Below are 18,148 nucleotides of genomic sequence, written 5' to 3'. Positions count from 1 at the left end.
AAACCCATTTAGAAAGGGAAAAATCCACTTAGGGAAAAATCCATTTAGAAAGGGGGAAAAACCCATTTAGAAAGGGGGAAAAAACCCATTTAGAAAGGGGAAAAATCCATTTAGAAAGGGGGGAAAATCCATTTAGAAAGGGAAAAATCCACTTAGGGAAAAATCCATTTAGAAAGGGGGAAAAACCCATTTAGAAAGGGGGAAAAAACCCATTTAGAAAGGGAAAAATCCATTTAGAAAGGGGAAAAAAAATCCATTTTTGGATTGAGGGTTTTGTACAGACAAACTGGCTTTTTTTGGGATTTTTTTGGGGTTTAGCAGGAGCCACCCCATGGGAGAGGTGCTGGATGCACTCTGGGAGCTCCAAAGGAGGGAATGTTGGATCATGGAATGCTGGATCATGGAATGATGGAAGGGAATTCAAGGATCATCCCATTCCAACCCCATGGCTCATCCCATTACTGAGTGAGACACAAAAATTGGGGGTTTTTACAGCCAAACTCTGTGGATTTTTGGGGATTTTTGGGAATTTTTGGGGTTTAGCAGGAGCCACCCCATGGGAGAGGTGTTGGATGCACTCTGGGAGCTCCAAAGGAGGGAATGCTGGATCATGGAATGCTGGAAGGGAATTCAAGGATCATCCCATTGCAACCCCATGGCTCATCCCATTATTGAGTGAGACACAAAATTGGGGTTTTTTACAGCCAAACTAACTGGCTTTTTTTGGGATTTTTTGGGGGGTTTGGCAGGAGCCATCCCATGAGAGAAATGCTGGATGCACTCTGGGAGCTCCAAAGGAAACGAGGGAATGTTGGATCATGGAATGCTGGATCATGGAATGCTGGAAGGGAATTCAAGGATCATCCCATTCCAACCCCCTGGCTCATCCCATTATCCCAGTGGCCTTGGACACTTCCAGGGATCCAGGAGGATTCCTTGGGAATTCCATCCCAGAATTTCTCCCCAGTATTTGACATTTTCCCTGCTTTGATCCAAACCCATTCCTTTCCTCCCTGCCATGGAATGGCTCAGCTTTAAAAGGAATTTTTTCCCCAAGGGAATTTTTTTCTCACCACTCCCTTCCTGCTGCTTCTCCGGAGGTTTTGCTGCTCTGTTTTCCAGGTTTTTCTGCACTTTGCTTTTCCCTGGCTTTGTGCCACTCTCGGTGACAGGAGCCTTCTTTGTGTCCACGTTTTCCAGGGTTTTTGGCCTCTTTGCCTCCACAGCAGGACCATTGGGAGCTGAGCTTTCCTTCTCCTTCTCAGCACCTTCACACTGGGGTTTGTGGACAATTTCTGCAGCCAGGACCTCTGCACCTGGGACAGGGAAAAGGAGGGGTTTGGTTTAAATTTGGGAATTCTTTGGGTTAAAAATTCATGGGGAAAAGGGAGGGACGCGGGGAAGGGGTTTTGGTGATTTTACTCCTCATTATCCTGATTGAATTGGGAATATAATTAATTTATTTTAATAAGTAAAATCTGACCTGGAAGCACCCAATTCCAGGTAGCTTCCCTGGAATCATTCCTGAGATTTATGTGGGTGCTCCAGGCACTCACAAAGTTCCTGGATGGTTCCCGGTGAACCCTGAGCATCCCAGCTGGGTGGGAGGAGCAAACCAATCCCATTTTTCCAGCACTCACCTCTTTTCCTCCCATGTGGCAACTGCAAATTGGCCAGTTTCAGCATGGGCTCGTTGGAATTGCCCGCGGATCCCGATTTTTTGGGACAAGAGGAAGCGACGCCGGTTTTTTTCTTGGCTGCCTCCCTGCTCCTGCTGCTGCTCTCCCCGGGAGGTGTCGGTGCCTTGGGAATGCTCTTCCCAAGGATCCTGCTGGATTTCCTCCTGGCCTCCCGGCCCCAGGGCTTGGTGGGAGAGGTGACACTTTTGAGGAATGTCTCTGGAGCAGAGGTGGGCAGCAGCTCTCCCTTATCCCGCACGGCTCCCGCTGCTCTGGTGCAAGGAGCAGCACCCGGGGGCACCGAGGAGGAGGAGGAGGAGGAGGAGGAATTGCCAGGATCGTCTCCCACATTCCTGGCAGCCCCACGGAGACACTGCAAGGCTGCTGAGATCCCCAGGGTGAAGCTGCCGGGGTCGGAGAGGTAACGGCGCAGCCGGGCCAGGGATTGCTCCGAGAGCTTCTGGGAAGGGCCAGCATCCCCGTCCCGGCATGGAGAGGGGACAGGGACACCAGGAATGTCACCCCAGGAGCACTCCTGGAGCTCTGTGTATTCCTGGATGCCAGCATCCCCGTCCTGGCACGGAGAGGGCACAGGGACACCAGGAATGTCACCCTGGGAGCTTTCCTGGAGCTCTGCGTACTCCTGGAGGTGCTCCTGGATGCCAGCATCCCCGTCCCGGCACGGAGAGGGGACGGGGACGCCGGGAATGCCAGCCCGGGAGCTCTCCTGGAGCTCTGCGTACTCCTGGATGCCAGCATCCCCATCCCGGCACCAAGAGGGCACAGGGACACTGGGAATGTCACCCTGGGAGCTCTCCTGGAGCTGTGCGTACTCCTGGAGGTGCTCCTGGATGCGGGGGCTGCCCGTGGCCCCGCGGGGGGAGGTGGCAGCCGCTCTGCGCAGGGCGTAGCGCAGCCCTGGCACCACCGAGGCGATCTGCAGGGACAGCGAGCTCCGGGGACTGCCCTCCCTCCTGCCCGGGGCATCCCGCTCCTCCCCTGCGAAAACCAAAACAAAAGCGATCATCGGGGACTGCCCTCCCTCCTGCCCAGGGCATCCCGCTCCTCCTCTGCGAAAACCAAAACAAAAGCGATCATCGAGCCACTTAGAACAGGGGGGGAGTCACTGAGTCATTGCAGTGGGGCAGAGAGACGCTGGAGGGAAAGGGGAAAGGGGGAAGGGAAAAAAGGGAAAGGGGAAAGGGGAAAGGGGAAAGGGAAAAGGGGAAAGGGGAAAGGGGAAAGGGGAAAGGGGGAAAAGGGAAAAAGGGGAAAAGGGAAAGGGGAAAGGGAAAAAGGGAAAGGGGGAAAGGGGGAAAGGGGGAAAAGGGAAGGGAAGGGAAGGGAAGGGAAGGGAAGGGAAGGGAAGGGAAGGGAAGGGAAGGGAAGGGAAGGGAAGGGAAGGGAAGGGAAGGGGAAAGAAAGGAAACATTGAAGTCAAAAGCTCCAAAAATCAGCAAGCAAAAAGCTCAGCCTTGGAGAAATGTCCAAATGCTTTGGATGGATCCCACCAAACATCCCAAACCTGCTCTGGATGGATTCCACCCAACATCCCAAACCTGCTCTGGATGGATCCCACCAAACATCCCAAACCTGCTCTGGATGGATTCCACCCAACATCCCAAACCTGCTCTGGATGGATCCCACCAAACATCCCAAACCTGCTCTGGATGGATTCCACCCAACATCCCAAACCTGCTCTGGATGGATCCCACCAAACATCCCAAACCTGCTCTGGATGGATCCCACCAAACATCCCAAACCTGCTCTGGATGGATTCCACCCAACATCCCAAACCTGCTCTGGATGGATCCCACCAAACATCCCAAACCTGCTCCACATGGATCCCACCAAACATCCCAAACCTGCTCCACATGGATCCCACCAAACATCCCAAACCTGCTCCAGGTGGATCCCACAAACATCCCAAACCTGCTCCACATGGATCCCACAAACATCCCAAACCTGCTCTGGAGATGGATCCCACCAAACATCCCAAACCTGCTCTGGATGGATCCCACCAAACATCCCAAACCTGCTCTGGATGGAATCCACCAAACATCCCAAACCTGCTCCACATGGATCCCACCCAACATCCCAATCCCACCAAACATCCCAAACCTGCTCCAGGTGGATCCCACACATTCCAAACGTGCTCTGGATGGAATCCACCAAACATCCCAAACCTGCTCCAGGTGGATCCCACCAAACATCCCAAACCTGCTCCAGGTGGATCCCACCAAACATCCCAAACCTGCTCTGGATGGAATCCACCAAACATCCCAAACCTGCTCTGGATGGATCCCACCCAACATCCCAAACCTGCTCTGGATGGATCCCACCAAACATCCCAAACCTGCTCCACATGGATCCCACCCCACACCCCAAACCTGCTCCAGGTGGATCCCACCAAACATCCCAAACCTGCTCCACATGGATCCCACCAAACATCCCAAACCTGCTCCACATGGATCCCACCAAACATCCCAAACCTGCTCCAGGTGGATCCCACCAAACATCCCAAACCTGCTCCACATGGAATCCACCAAACATCCCAAACCTGCTCCAGGTGGATCCCACCAAACATCCCAAACCTGCTCCACATGGATCCCACCCAACATCCCAAACCTGCTCTGGATGGATCCCACCAAACATCCCAAACCTGCTCCAGGTGGATCCCACCAAACATCCCAAACCTGCTCTGGATGGATCCCACCAAACATCCCAAACCTGCTCCACATGGATCCCACCAAACATCCCAAACCTGCTCTGGATGGATCCCACCAAACATCCCAAACCTGCTCCACATGGATCCCACCAAACATCCCAATCCCACCAAACATCCCAAACCTGCTCCCGGTGTGTCCCACCCCACTCCCCACCCTTGGAGCAGCAGCTCCACCTTTTGCAGAGCTCTGGGCCCCTCAGGCCAGGGGTCCAGGCCGAGGCTGGGCCTGGCTCAGTTCCTACCTCGGGGGCCCAGGGCGCGGCGGGAGCGGAACAGGAACAGGGCCAGCAGGGTCACGGGCTCCCTGCGCTCCAGGCCTGCAAAGCACACACCAGGCCCCGTGAGAAACCAGGGCTGGTTTCAGAAACCTAATTCTTGTTGAGAAACCAGGTTTGGGGTCAGAAACCAGGTTTAGTTTAAAAAAATAGATTCAGTTTGAGAAAAAGGTTTAGTTTAAAAAAATAGATTCATTTTGAGAAAAAGGTTTAGTTTAAGAAGCCAGGTTTGGATTGAGAAGCCAGGTTTGGATTGAGAAGCCAGGTTTTAAATAAGAAACCAGGATTTGGTTAAGAAACCAGGTTTGGGTTAAGAAATCAAGTTTAGCTTGAGAAAACCAGGTTTAGTTTGAGAAACCAGGTTTAGTTTAAAAAAACAGGTTCAGTGTGAGGAACCAGGTTTAGTTTGAGAAACCACATTTGGGTTAAGGAAGAAGGTTTCAAATAAGAAACCAGGATTTGGTTAAGAAACCACGTTGGGTTTGAGAAACCAAGTTTTGGTCAAGGAACTAGGTTTAGTTTGGAAAATCAGGTTTGGGTTAAGAATCCAGGTTTGGGTTAAAAAATCAGGTTTAGTTTAAGAAACCAGGTTTAGTCTGAGAAACCAAGTTTAGTTTAAAAGAACAGGTTCAGTTTGAGAAACCAGGTTCAGTTTAGGCTCCTAAACCCCGCAGGAATGCAGCCCAGGCCCAGTTTAGGCTCCTAAATCCCAGGAATGCAGCCCAGGCCCAGTTTAGGCTCCCAAAGCCCTCAGGATTGCAGCCCAGGCCCAGTTTAGGCTCCCAAAGCCCTCAGGAATGCAGCCCAGGCCCAGTTTAGGCTCCCAAAGCCCTCAGGAATGCAGCCCAGGCCCAGTTTAGGCTCCCAAAGCCCCAGGATTGCAGCCCAGGCCCAGTTTAGGCTCCAAAGCCCTCAGGAATGCAGCCCAGGCCCAGTTTAGGCTCCCAAACCCTCAGGAATGCAGCCCAGGCCCAGTTTAGGCTCCAAACCCCTCAGGAATGCAGCCCAGGCCCAGTTTAGGCTCCCAAAGCCCCCAGGAATGCAGCCCAGCCCCAGTTTAGGCCCTAAACCCCTCAGGATTGCAGCCCAGGCCCAGTTTAGGCCCTAAACCCCTCAGGATTGCAGCCCAGGCCCAGTTTAGGCCCTAAACCCCTCAGGAATGCAGCCCAGGCCCAGTTTAGGCTCCCAAACCCCAGGAATGCAGCCCAGGCCCAGTTTAGGCTCCCAAAGCCCCCAGGAATGCAGCCCAGGCCCAGTTTAGGCCCTAAACCCCTCAGGATTGCAGCCCAGGCCCAGTTTAGGCCCTAAACCCCTCAGGATTGCAGCCCAGCTCCAGTTTAGGCCCCAAACCCCTCAGGATTGCGGCCCAGGCCCAGTTTAGGCCCCAAACCCCTCAGGATTGCAGCCCAGGCCCAGTTTAGGCCCCTAAACCCCTCAGGAATGCAGCCCAGGCCCAGTTTAGGCCCTAAACCCCTCAGGATTGCAGCCCAGGCCCAGTTTAGGCTCCCAAAGCCCTCAGGATTGCAGCCCAGGCCCAGTTTAGGCTCCCAAACCCCTCAGGAATGCAGCCCAGGCCCAGTTTAGGCCCCAAACCCCTCAGGATTGCAGCCGAGGCCCAGTTTAGGCTCCCAAACCCCTCAGGATTGCAGCCCAGGCCCAGTTTAGGCCCCAAACCCCTCAGGATTGCAGCCCAGGCCCAGTTTAGGCCCCAAACCCCTCAGGAATGCAGCCCAGGCCCAGTTTAGGCCCCAAACCCCTCAGGATTGCAGCCCAGGCCCAGTTTAGGCCCCAAACCCCTCAGGAATGCAGCCCAGGCCCAGTTTAGGCCCCAAACCCCTCAGGAATGCAGCCCAGGCCCAGTTTAGGCCCCAAACCCCTCAGGATTGCGGCCCAGGCCCAGTTTAGGCTCCCAAAGCCCTCAGGATTGCAGCCCAGCCCCAGTTTAGGCCCCAAACCCCTCAGGATTGCGGCCCAGGCCGGGCTGGCCTCACCATCCTCCCGTGCCAGGGCTGAGGACGTGAGCAGGATGAGGACGCCCTGGTCCTGCAGGAATTTGATGATTGCCTGCAATAAACAGAGACAAAAATCAAACTCTGCTCCTCCCCTGCCTCCTGTGCCCGCTGGGACCAAACCTTCCTTGGGCAGGCCTACAATCCCCTAAACCAAGGAAATCTCCTGCTCAAGCTGGAATTAAGGAGGATCAATAACCCATCCCTGCCAGGAGCTGCAGCCCAGAGGGGAAGGTTTGTCCCTGCATCCTGGGAAACACAAATTCCAGCAGCTTGGGAAAACACAACATATAAATAGATATAAAACCATTATATATAAAAATAAAAATAAATTATTATTATTATTATTATTTTTAATGGTTATAAATATATATAAACCCCATTATATATGTAAAAATAAAGATAAATATAAAAATTATTCTTATTATTTTATTTTTTAATCGTTATAAATATATATAAACCTGATTATATATATAAAAATAAAATTTTAAAAATAATATTGTTATTATTATTATTATTAATTTTTAATGGTTATAAATATATATAAACCCCATTATATATAAAAATAAAAATAAAGAATTATTACTATTATTATTATTATATCATTATTATTGTTTTAATTTTAATGCTTATAAATATATATAAATTTATATATATATAAACTGTATATATATAAACTTTATATACAAATAAAATATATATGAAAAAATAAAATTATTATTATTATTAGTTATAAATATATATAAACCCCATTATATATATAAAAATAAAAATAATAATAAATAATTTATTATTATTATTATTATTATTATTATTATTATTATTATTATTATTATTATTGTTTTACTTTTTAATGGTTATAAATATATATATAAACCCCATTATAAACATAATTTTTTTTAATGGTTATATTTTCTCTTATAAGGTTTTTTAAAAAGTTAAATTATTTAACTAAGAAGTGATACTTCAACTATTTTAAAATGGAATAAAATGAAATAAAAGGGATTAAAATGGAATAAAATGGAATAAAAGGGAATAAAATGGAATAAAATGGAATAGAATGGATTAAAATGGAATAAAATGGAATAAACTGGAATAAAAGGGAATAAAAGGGACTAAAGTGGAATAAAAGGGAATAAAAGGGAATAAAGTGGAATAAAATGGAATTAAATGGAATAAAATGGAATAAAAGGGAATAAAGTGGAATAAAAGGGAATAAAATGAATAAAAGGGAATAAAAGGGAATAAAATGAATAAAATGGAATAAAATGGAATAAAATGGAATAAAATGAATAAAATGGAATAAAATGGAATAAAATGAATAAAAGGGAATAAAAGGGAATAAAAGGGAATAAAGTGCAATAAAGTGGAATAAAATGTAATAAAAGGGAATAAAGTGGAATAAAATGGAATAAAATGAATAAAAGGGAATAAAAGTGGAATAAAATGGAATAAAATGGAATAAAGTGGTATAAAATGGAATAAAGTGGAATAAAAGGGAATAAAGTGGAATAAAAGGGAATAAAAGGGAAAAAAATGGAACAAAATGGAATAAAATGGAATAAAATGGAATAGAATGGAATAAAAGGGAATAAAGTGGAATAAAATGGAATAAAAGGGAATAAAATAGAATAAAGTGGAATAAAATGGAATAAAAGGGAATAAAATGGAATAAAATGGAATTAAGTGTGCTGGAAAGAACAGTATATAAATATAAAATATCCCAAGGAAAAACCTTCAGAAGTAATTCCCAGCTTCAGGTGATAAACCACAAAAAAAGAAACGTTTGAGAGCAGCAAAGAAGGACAATGCCATTTAAAGCAGGGAATCCCTTCCACTCTGCACTGGCTGTGGATAATAACACCAAAAATGCCATTTAAGGCCACTTTTTCTCCCTCAACACTCACCAGGTCCTTGTCCCTCAGCTTCTCCAGCAGCAGCTCCATTCTGGCCTGGTCCCTGTGGGATATTTCCACCTCGTAGAGGCTGCAGTGCACGCCCTGCAAGCAGACTGGGGCAGGGGGTTGGGGTTGGGATGGGGTTTTGCAGGGGATGGAGGGGGTTCCTGGGAGCTCTGGGGGATCCCACAGCCACCTGCATTCCTGGTGGAGTTCCCTGGCCCAAAGGCCGGCAGCTTTCTCTTCAGGTCAGCCACTCCCATCACGTGCTGCATGTCCAGGCTGGGGGGCCTGAGGGGACAAACACAGGGATTCGGGATCAGGGAGAGCCGGGAGCTCTGGGGAGCCAAAGAACGCTCTGGAGGAGAGCTGGCTCAGGATCTGTGTGCAAAGCCTGGAAACGCTCCCAGCCAAGATCCTGGGACGGTTAGAGCCAGGTTTAAGCCACTAAATCTCACTGATTTAGTCAGAGGTGGCAGAACTGAATTATTCTGAGGCGTTTTCATCTCCTCAGGCAGCTGTGACCCCACATCCCTGAGTGCGCCAGCCCAGCAGCAGCACTGGGAGCAGGCATGAGGGACACAAATGGGCCTGGCTGGGAAACCAGGCCTGGCTTGGGAAACCAGGTTTGGGTTAGGAAACCAGGTTTAGTTTGAGAAACCAGGCTTGGGTCGTGAAACCAGGCTTGGGTCGTGAAACCAGGCTTGGCTTGGGAAACCAGGCTTGGCTTGGGAAACCAGGCTTGGCTTGGGAAACCAGGCTTGGGTTAGAGAAACCAGGTTTGGGTTAAGAAACCAGGTTTAGTTAGAGAAACCAGGTTTAGTTAGAGAAACCAGGCTTGGGTTAAGAAACCAGGCTTGGCTTGGGAAACCAGGCTTGGGTCGTGAAACCAGGCTTGGGTTAAGAAACCAGGCTTGGGTTAAGAAACCAGGTTTAGTCTGAGACACCAGGTTTGGGTTATGAAACCAGGTTTGGCTTAAGAAACCAGGTTTAGAGTTGGAGAAACCAGGTTTGGGTTAGGAAACCAGGTTTAGTTTAAGAAACCAGGTTTGGGTTAGGAAACCAGGTTTAGAGTTGGAGACACCAGGTTCAGAGTTTGAGAATCCAAGTTCAGTTTGAGGAACCAGATTTGGGTTAAGGAATCAAGTTTGGTTTGAGAAGCCAGGCTCAGGGTGCTAAGCCAGGCTCAGTGTGTGACCCCAGATTCAGGGTGCTAAGCCCGGCTCAGGGTGTTAAGCCCGGCTCAGGGTGCTAAGCCCGGCTCAGGGTGCTGAGCTGCACTCACAGCTGGGCGGGCACGCTGCCCATGCCATGTTAAGCCCGGCTCAGGGTGTTAAGTCCAGCTCAGGGTGTTAAGCCCAGCTCAGGGTGTTAAGCCCGGCTCAGGGTGTTAAGCTGCACTCACAGCTGGGCAGGCACGCTGCCCATGCCATGTTAAGTCCAGCTCAGGGTGTTAAGCCCGGCTCAGGGTGCTGAGCTGCACTCACAGCTGTGCAGGCACGCTGCCCATGCCATGTTAAGCCCGGCTCAGGGTGTTAAGCCCGGCTCATGTGGCACTCACAGCTGTGCAGGCACGCTGCCCATGCCATGTTAAGCCCGGCTCAGGGTGCTAAGCCTGGCTCAGGGTGTTAAGCTGCACTCACAGCTGTGCAGGCACTCTGCCCATGCCATGTTAAGCCCAGCTCAGGGTGTTAAGCCCGGCTCAGGGTATTAAGCTGCACTCACAGCTGTGCAGGCACGCTGCCCGCGCCGCGCTGGCTCCTCAGGCCGATGGTGCACAGGCGCTGCCCCCCGATGCAGAGCTGGCCCCGCCACGGGCACGGCGCCGACAGCGAGAGCGGCTCTGAACAGGAACGGGACACGGAGAGAACGGGGCATGGGCAAACACAAAACACAAACCAAACACACACCCAAACACAAAACCCACCCAAACACACACCCAAACACACACCCAAACACACACCCAAACACAAAACACACCCAAACACACACCCAAACACACACCCTAACCCACACCCAAAACACAAAACACAAACCCAAACACACACCCAAACACACACCCAAACCCACAACCAAACCCACACCCAAACCCACACCCAAACACACACCCAAACACACACCCAAAACCACATCCAAAACCCAAAACACAAACCCAAAACCCAAACCCAAAACACAAACCCAAAACCCAAACCCCAAAACACACCCAAACACACACCAAAACCCAAACACACACCCAAACCCACACCCAAACCCAAACACACACCCAAACCCAAAACACACACCCAAACCCAAACCCAAACCCACACCCACACCCAAACCCAAACCCACACCCAAACCCACACCCAAAACCCAAACCCAAACCCAAACCCAAAACCCACACCCTAACCCACACCCAAACACACATCCAAACACACATCCAAACCCCAAACCCATACCCAAACCCAAACCCAAACCCAAACCCCACAAGCTCAAACACAAAAATGCCAAACCCCAAAAATCCCCAACACCACCAGAAAAACCACAACTCCAAAGCCAAAAGGCACAAACCAAAGCCAAAATCCAAACTCAAAACCCACCACAACCCCAAAAACCACAACCCCAAAAACCACAACCACAACCCCAAAACCACAACCTCAAACCCAAAAAACCACAATCCCAAAACCCCCAAATCCACAAACCCAACCCAAAAAACCACAACCATAACCCCCAAACCCAAAAAAACACAACCCCAAAAACCACAACCCAAAACCCCCAAATCCACAACCACAACCCAAAAACCACAATCCCAAACCCAAACACCCCAACCCCAAAAACCACAGCCTTAAACCCAAAAAACCACAACCCCAAAAACCACAATCACAACCCCAAAAACCCAATAACCACAGCCTCAAACCGAAACAACCCCAAAGCCAAAAACCCCAAACTTCAGCCCCACACACCCAAATCCAAAACTGCCAAACCCAAAAATCACAATCCCAAAACCCCCAAATCCACAAACCACAAACCCAACCCAAAAACCCCAGACTTCAACCCCAAACCCCCAAATCCAAAAACCCCAAAACCAAAAAACCACAACCCCAAAAACCACAAGCACAAAGCCAAAAAACCACAACCCCAAAAACCCCAAACTTCAACCCCAAACCCAAAAACCCCCAAATCCACAAACACAACCCCAAAAGCCACAACCCAAAACCCCACACCTAAAACCCACAACCAAAATCCCAAAAACCCCAAAGCACAGCAGCTCTTACCTTGGTGGTTCTGCTCCACTCTGGAGAGAGAAATCAATAAAAAAAGAAAATATTCAGAGATGGGAAAAGGAAAAAAGGGAATTTTAGAGATGGGAAAAGGAAAAAAGGGAATTTTAGAGATGGGAAAAGAGGAAATAAAAGGAGTATTAGAGATGGGAAAAGCAGAAAAGGGAATTTTAGAGATGGGAAAAGAATAAAAAGGAATATTAGGGATAGGAAAAGGAATAAAAGGAGTATTCAGAAGTGGGAAAAGAGGGAATAAAATGAATTTTAGAGATGGGAAAAGAGGGAAGAAAAGGGATTTTAGAGATAGGAAAAGCATAAAAGGGAATATTTAGATATGGGAAAAGGATAAAGGGAATATTAGAGATGGGAAAGGATAAAAGGGATATTTAGAGATGGAAAAAGAATAAAAGGAATTTTAGAGATGGAAAAAGAGGGAAGAAAAGGAACATTAGAGATGGGAAAATGAATAAAAGGGATTTTAGAGATGGGAAAAGAAATAAAAGGGAATATTTAGAAATGGGAATAGGATAAAAGGGAATATTAGATATGGGAAAAGGAATAAAAAGGAATGTTAGATATGGGAAAAGGAATAAAAAGGAATATTTAGAGATGGGAAAAGGATAAAAGGGAATATTTAGAAATGGGAAAAGGAATAAAAAGGAATGTTAGATATGCGAAAAGGAATAAAAAGGAATATTTAGAGATGGGAAAAGGAATAAAAAGGGATGTTAGATGGGGAAAGGAGTAAAAAGGAATTTTAGATGGGGAAAGGAATAAAAAGAAGTATTTAGAGATGGGAATAGGATAAAAGGGAATATTTAGAAATGGGAAAAGGAATAAAAAGGAATATTTAGAGATGGGAAAAGGATAAAAGGGAATATTTAGAAATGGGAAAAGGAATAAAAAGGAATATTTAGAGATGGGAAAAGGATAAAACGGAATATTAAATGGGGAAAGGAATTAAAGGAATATTTAGAGATGGGAATAGGATAAAAGAGAATATTTAGAGATGGGAAAAGGAATAAAAAGGAATATTTAGAGATGGGAAAAGGATAAAAGGGAATATTAAATGGGGAAAGGAATAAAAGGAATATTTAGAGATGGGAATAGGATAAAAAGGAATATTTAGAGATGGGAAAAGGAATAAAAGGGAATATTTAGAGATGGGAAAAGGATAAGAAAGGTACCGTAGAGCTGGGAAAGGGAAGGAAAGGGAGATGCTCCGAGAGGGCAAAAGGAACCAAAGGAATTGCGGGGCTGGGAAGGGGGAGGCAGCGGGGGCTCCTTACGGGCACGGCGGGGCCGGCGCGGGCATCTCGCGGGGCGGGCGGTACTGGCAGCACAGCAGCACGTAGGGACACACCTGGCGGGGCCGCTCGGCCGCCCCCGCGCCGCTCACCTCGTACACGTAGTACTGGGGAGAGACAGGGAAACGGCCATGGGATACGGGGGATAACCCATGGGATACTGGGAATAATCCATGGGATACTGGGGATTCACCCCGCTCACCTCGTACACGTAGTACTGGGGAGAGACAGGGAAACCGCCATGGGATATGGGGGATAATCCATGGGATATGGGGATAACCCATGGGATATGGGGATAACCCATGGGATACTGGGAATTCACCCCGCTCACCTCGTACACGTAGTACTGGGGAGAGACAGGGAAACCGCCATGGGATATCAGGATATAACCCATGGGATACTGGGAATAATCCATGGGATACTGGGAAACAGCCATGGGATACTGGGAATTCACCCCGCTCACCTCGTACACGTAGTACTGGGGAGAGACAGGGAAACCGCCATGGGATACTGGGGATAACCCATGGGATATGGGATAACCCATGGGATAACTCATGGGATACTGGGGATTCACCCCGCTCACCTCGTACACGTAGTACTGGGGAGAGACAGGGAAACCGCCATGGGATATGGGGGATAATCCATGGGATATGGGGATAACCCATGGGATATGGGGATAACCCATGGGATACTGGGGATTCACCCCGCTCACCTCGTACACGTAGTACTGGGGAGAGACAGGGAAACCGCCATGGGATACTGGGATAACCCATGAGATATGGGGAACAGCCATTGGATACTGGGGATAACCCATGGGATATGGGGATAACCCATGGGATACTGGGGATAACCCATGGGATACTGGGAATAATCCATGGGATATGGGGATATAACCCATGGGATACTGGGGATAACCCATGGGATATTGGGGATAATCCATGGGATATGGGGATAACCCATGGGATATGGGGATAACCCATGGGATACTGGGGATTCACCCCGCTCACCTCGTACACGTAGTACTGGGGAGAGACAGGGAAACCGCCATGGGATACTGGGATAACCCATGGGATATGGGGAACAGCCATTGGATACTGGGGATAACCCATGGGATATGGGGATAACCCATGGGATACTGGGGATAACCCAAGGGATACTGGGAATAATCCATGGGATATGGGGATATAACCCATGGGATACTGGGGATAACCCATGGGATATTGGGGATAATCCATGGGATACTGGGGATAACCCATGGGATACTGGGGATAACCCATGGGATATGGGATAACCCATGGGATATGGGGATATAACCCATGGGATACTGGGGATAACCCATGGGATACTGAGAAACAGCCATGGGATACTGGGGATAACCCATGGGATACTGGGGATAACCCATGGGATATGGGGATATAACCCATGGGATACTGGGGATAACCGATGGGATACTGGGGATAACCCATGGGATATGGGGATATAACCCATGGGATACTGGGAAACAGCCATGGGATACTGGGGATAACCCATGGGATATGGGGATAATCTATGGGATACTGGGGATAACCCATGGGATACTGGGAAACAGCCATGGGATACAGGGATATAACCCATGGGATATGGGGATATAATCCATGGGATAGTGGGAAACTGCCATGGGATACTGGGGATAACCCATGGGATATGGGGATAACCCATGGGATAACCCATGGGATACTGGGGATTCACCCCGCTCACCTCGTACATGTAGTACTGGGGAGAGACAGGGAAACCGCCATGGGATACTGGGATAACCCATGGGATATGGGGAACAGCCATTGGATACTGGGGATAACCCATGGGATATGGGATAACCCATGGGATAACCCATGGGATACTGGGGATTCACCCCGCTCACCTCGTACATGTAGTACTGGGGAGAGACAGGGAAACCGCCATGGGATATGGGGATATAATCCATGGGATACTGGGGATAATCCATGGGATACTGGGGATAATCCATGGGATACTGGGGATAATCCATGGGATAACTCATGGGATACTGGGGATTCACCCCGCTCACCTCGTACACGTAGTACTGGGGAGAGACAGGGAAACAGCCATGGGATACTGGGATATAACCCATGGGATATGGGGATAATCCATGGGATACTGGGAAACAGCCATGGGATATGGGATATAACCCATGGGATATGGGGATAATCCATGGGATACTGGGAAACAGCCATGGATATGGGGATATAACCCATGGGATACGGGGATATAACCCATGGGATAGTGGGAAACCGCCATGGGATACTGGGGATAACCCATGGGATATGGGGATAACCCATGGGATATGGGGATATAACCCATGGGATACTGGGGATAACCCATGGGATACTGGGGATTTACCCCGCTCACCTCGTACACGTAGTACTGGGGAGAGACAGGGAAACCGCCATGGAATATGGGATAATCCATGGGATACTGGGGATATAACCCATGGGATACTGGGGATAACCCATGGGATATGGGATAACCCATGGGATACTGGGAAACAGCCATGGGATATGGGGATATAACCCATGGGATATGGGATAACCCATGGGATACTGGGGATAACCCATGGGATACTGGGATAATCCATGGGATACTGGGGATAATCCATGGGATATGGGGATAACCCATGGGATACTGGGAATTCATCCCGCTCACCTCGTACACGTAGTACTGGGGAGAGACAGGGAAACTGCCATGGGATATGGGGATATAACCCATGGGATATGGGGATAACCCATGGGATATGGGGGATATAACCCATGGGATATGGGGATAACCCATGGGATATGGGGATAATCCATGGGATACTGGGAAACAGCCATGGGATATGGGGATATAACCCACGGGATACTGGGAATTCACCCCGCTCACCTTGTACACGTAGTACTGGGGAGAGACAGGGAAACGGCCATGGGATACTGGGGATAACCCACGGGATACTGGGAAACAGCCATGGGATACTGGGGATAACCCATGGGATATGGGGATATAACCCATGGGATATGGGGATAATCCATGGGATACTGGGAAACAGCCATGGGATATGGGGATAACCCATGGGATACTGGGGATTCACCCCGCTCACCTCGTACATGTAGTACTGGGGAGAGACAGGGAAACTGCCATGGGATATGGGATAATCCATGGGATATGGGGATAACCCATGGGATACTGGGGATAATCCATGGGATACTGGGGATAACCCATGGGATACTGGGGATAACCCATGGGATATGGGATAATCCATGGGATACTGGGGATAACCCATGGGATACTGGGGATAACCCATGGGATACTGGGAATTCACCCTGCTCACCCCCTACACGTAGTACTGGGGAGAGACAGGGAAACGGCCACGGGATACTGGGGATAATCCATGGGATACTGGGGATAACCCATGGGATAGTGGGAAACAGCCATGGGATATGGGATAACCCATGGGATACTGGGGATAACCCATGGGATACGGCGATAATCCATGGGATACTGGGAAACAGCCATGGGATATGGGGATAACCCATGGGATATGGGATAACCCATGGGATATGGGATAACCCATGGGATACTGGGGATAATCTACGGGATACTGGGGATAACCCATGGGATACTGGGAAACAGCCATGGGATATGGGGATAACCCATGGGATATGGGGATAATCCATGGGATACTGGGAAACATCCATGGGGAATGGGAGTCATCCATGGGATACTGGGAATTCATTCATGGGAAACACAGGGAATTCACCCATGGGAAAACAGGGAATAATCCACGGGAAACACAGAGAAATAATCCATGGGAAACTGGGAAAGAACAGGGAATCATGGAATGAGGGAAAAACAGGGAATCATGGAATGGGAATGGGAAAAGGGGAAATCCATGGAATGGGGGACTGGGAAATCCATGGGAGAAAGGGAAATCCATGGAATGGGGGACTGGGAAAATGGAAATTCGTGGAATGGGAAAAACAGGGAAATCATGGAATCTGGGACTGGGAGAAAGGACAACCCGTGGAATGTGGGAGTGGGAAAAGGGAAGTCCATGGGGAAAAGGGAAATCCATGGGGAAAAGGGCAATCCATGGAATGTGAGACTGGGAAAAGGGCAATCCATGGAATGTGGGACTGGAAAAAGGGAAATCCATGGGAAAAGGGGAAATCCATGGAATATGAGACTGGGAAAAGGGAAATCCATGGAATGTGGGACTGGGAAAAGGGGCAATCCCTGGAATGTGGGAGTGGGAAAAGGGCAATCCCTGGAATGTGGGAGTGGGAAAAGGGCAATCCATGGGGAAAAGGGCAATCCATGGAATATGAGACTGGGAAAAGGGCAATCCATGGAATGTGGGACTGGGAGAAAGGGAAATCTATGGAATGGGAAAAACAGGGAAATCATGGAATCTGGGACTGGGAAAAGGGCAATCCATGGAATGGGGGAATGGGAGAAAGGGCAATCCATGGAATGTGGGAAGTGGGAAAAGGGAAATCCATGGGGAAAAGGGAAATCCATGGAATGTGAGACTGAGAGAAAGGAAATCTATGGAATGTGGGAGTGGGAAAAGGGCAATCCATGGAATGTGGGAGTGGGAGAAAGGGAAATCCATGGAATGTGGGAGCGGGAAAAGGGAAATCCATGGGAAAATGGGAAATCCATGGAATGTGAGACTGGGAAAAGGGCACTCCATGGGAAAAGGGCACTCCATGGGAAAAGGGCACTCCATGGGAAAGGGGCAATCCATGGAATGTGGGAGTGGGAAAAGGGCAATCCCTGGAATGTGAGACTGGGAAAAGGGCAATCCATGGGAAAAGGGCACTCCATGGGAAAAGGGCAATCCATGGAAAAGGGCACTCCATGGGAAAAGGGCAATCCCTGGAATGTGGGACTGGGAAAAGGGCAATCCCTGGGAAAAGGGCACTCCATGGGAAAAAGGCAATCCATGGGAAAAGGGCAATCCAT

General features: G+C 48.7%; 1 protein-coding gene across 5 annotated transcripts in view; it reads right to left on the bottom strand.

Annotated features, from left to right (window-relative positions):
* The window catches only part of TASOR2 (transcription activation suppressor family member 2), a 54,558-nt gene that overhangs the window by 14,016 nt on the left and 22,394 nt on the right, over positions 1–18,148 (bottom strand). For 3 of the 5 annotated variants that reach the window (XM_077179294.1, XM_077179292.1, XM_077179293.1), the window contains exons 7-15: positions 13,136–13,260; positions 11,841–11,860; positions 10,315–10,432; positions 8,786–8,880; positions 8,599–8,702; positions 6,674–6,746; positions 4,650–4,724; positions 1,641–2,678; positions 1,074–1,316 (exon numbers count right to left, since the gene is read on the bottom strand). In XM_077179294.1, the coding sequence (XP_077035409.1) occupies positions 1,074–1,316; positions 1,641–2,678; positions 4,650–4,724; positions 6,674–6,746; positions 8,599–8,702; positions 8,786–8,880; positions 10,315–10,432; positions 11,841–11,860; positions 13,136–13,260 (1,891 nt within the window). Of the gene's footprint in view, positions 1–1,073; positions 1,317–1,640; positions 2,679–4,649; positions 4,725–6,673; positions 6,747–8,598; positions 8,703–8,785; positions 8,881–10,076; positions 10,091–10,314; positions 10,433–11,840; positions 11,861–13,135; positions 13,261–18,148 lie in introns of those variants that run through there. The other 2 variants (XM_077179296.1, XM_077179295.1) reach the window with 2 other exon arrangements.

The sequence above is a fragment of the Agelaius phoeniceus genome, chromosome 5, assembly GCF_051311805.1.
Source record: "Agelaius phoeniceus isolate bAgePho1 chromosome 5, bAgePho1.hap1, whole genome shotgun sequence".
In the NCBI taxonomy this organism is placed as follows: Eukaryota; Metazoa; Chordata; class Aves; order Passeriformes; family Icteridae; genus Agelaius; species Agelaius phoeniceus.
Note: the sequence above shows the minus strand (reverse complement) of the source record. Positions and strands in the feature narration are given on the sequence as shown.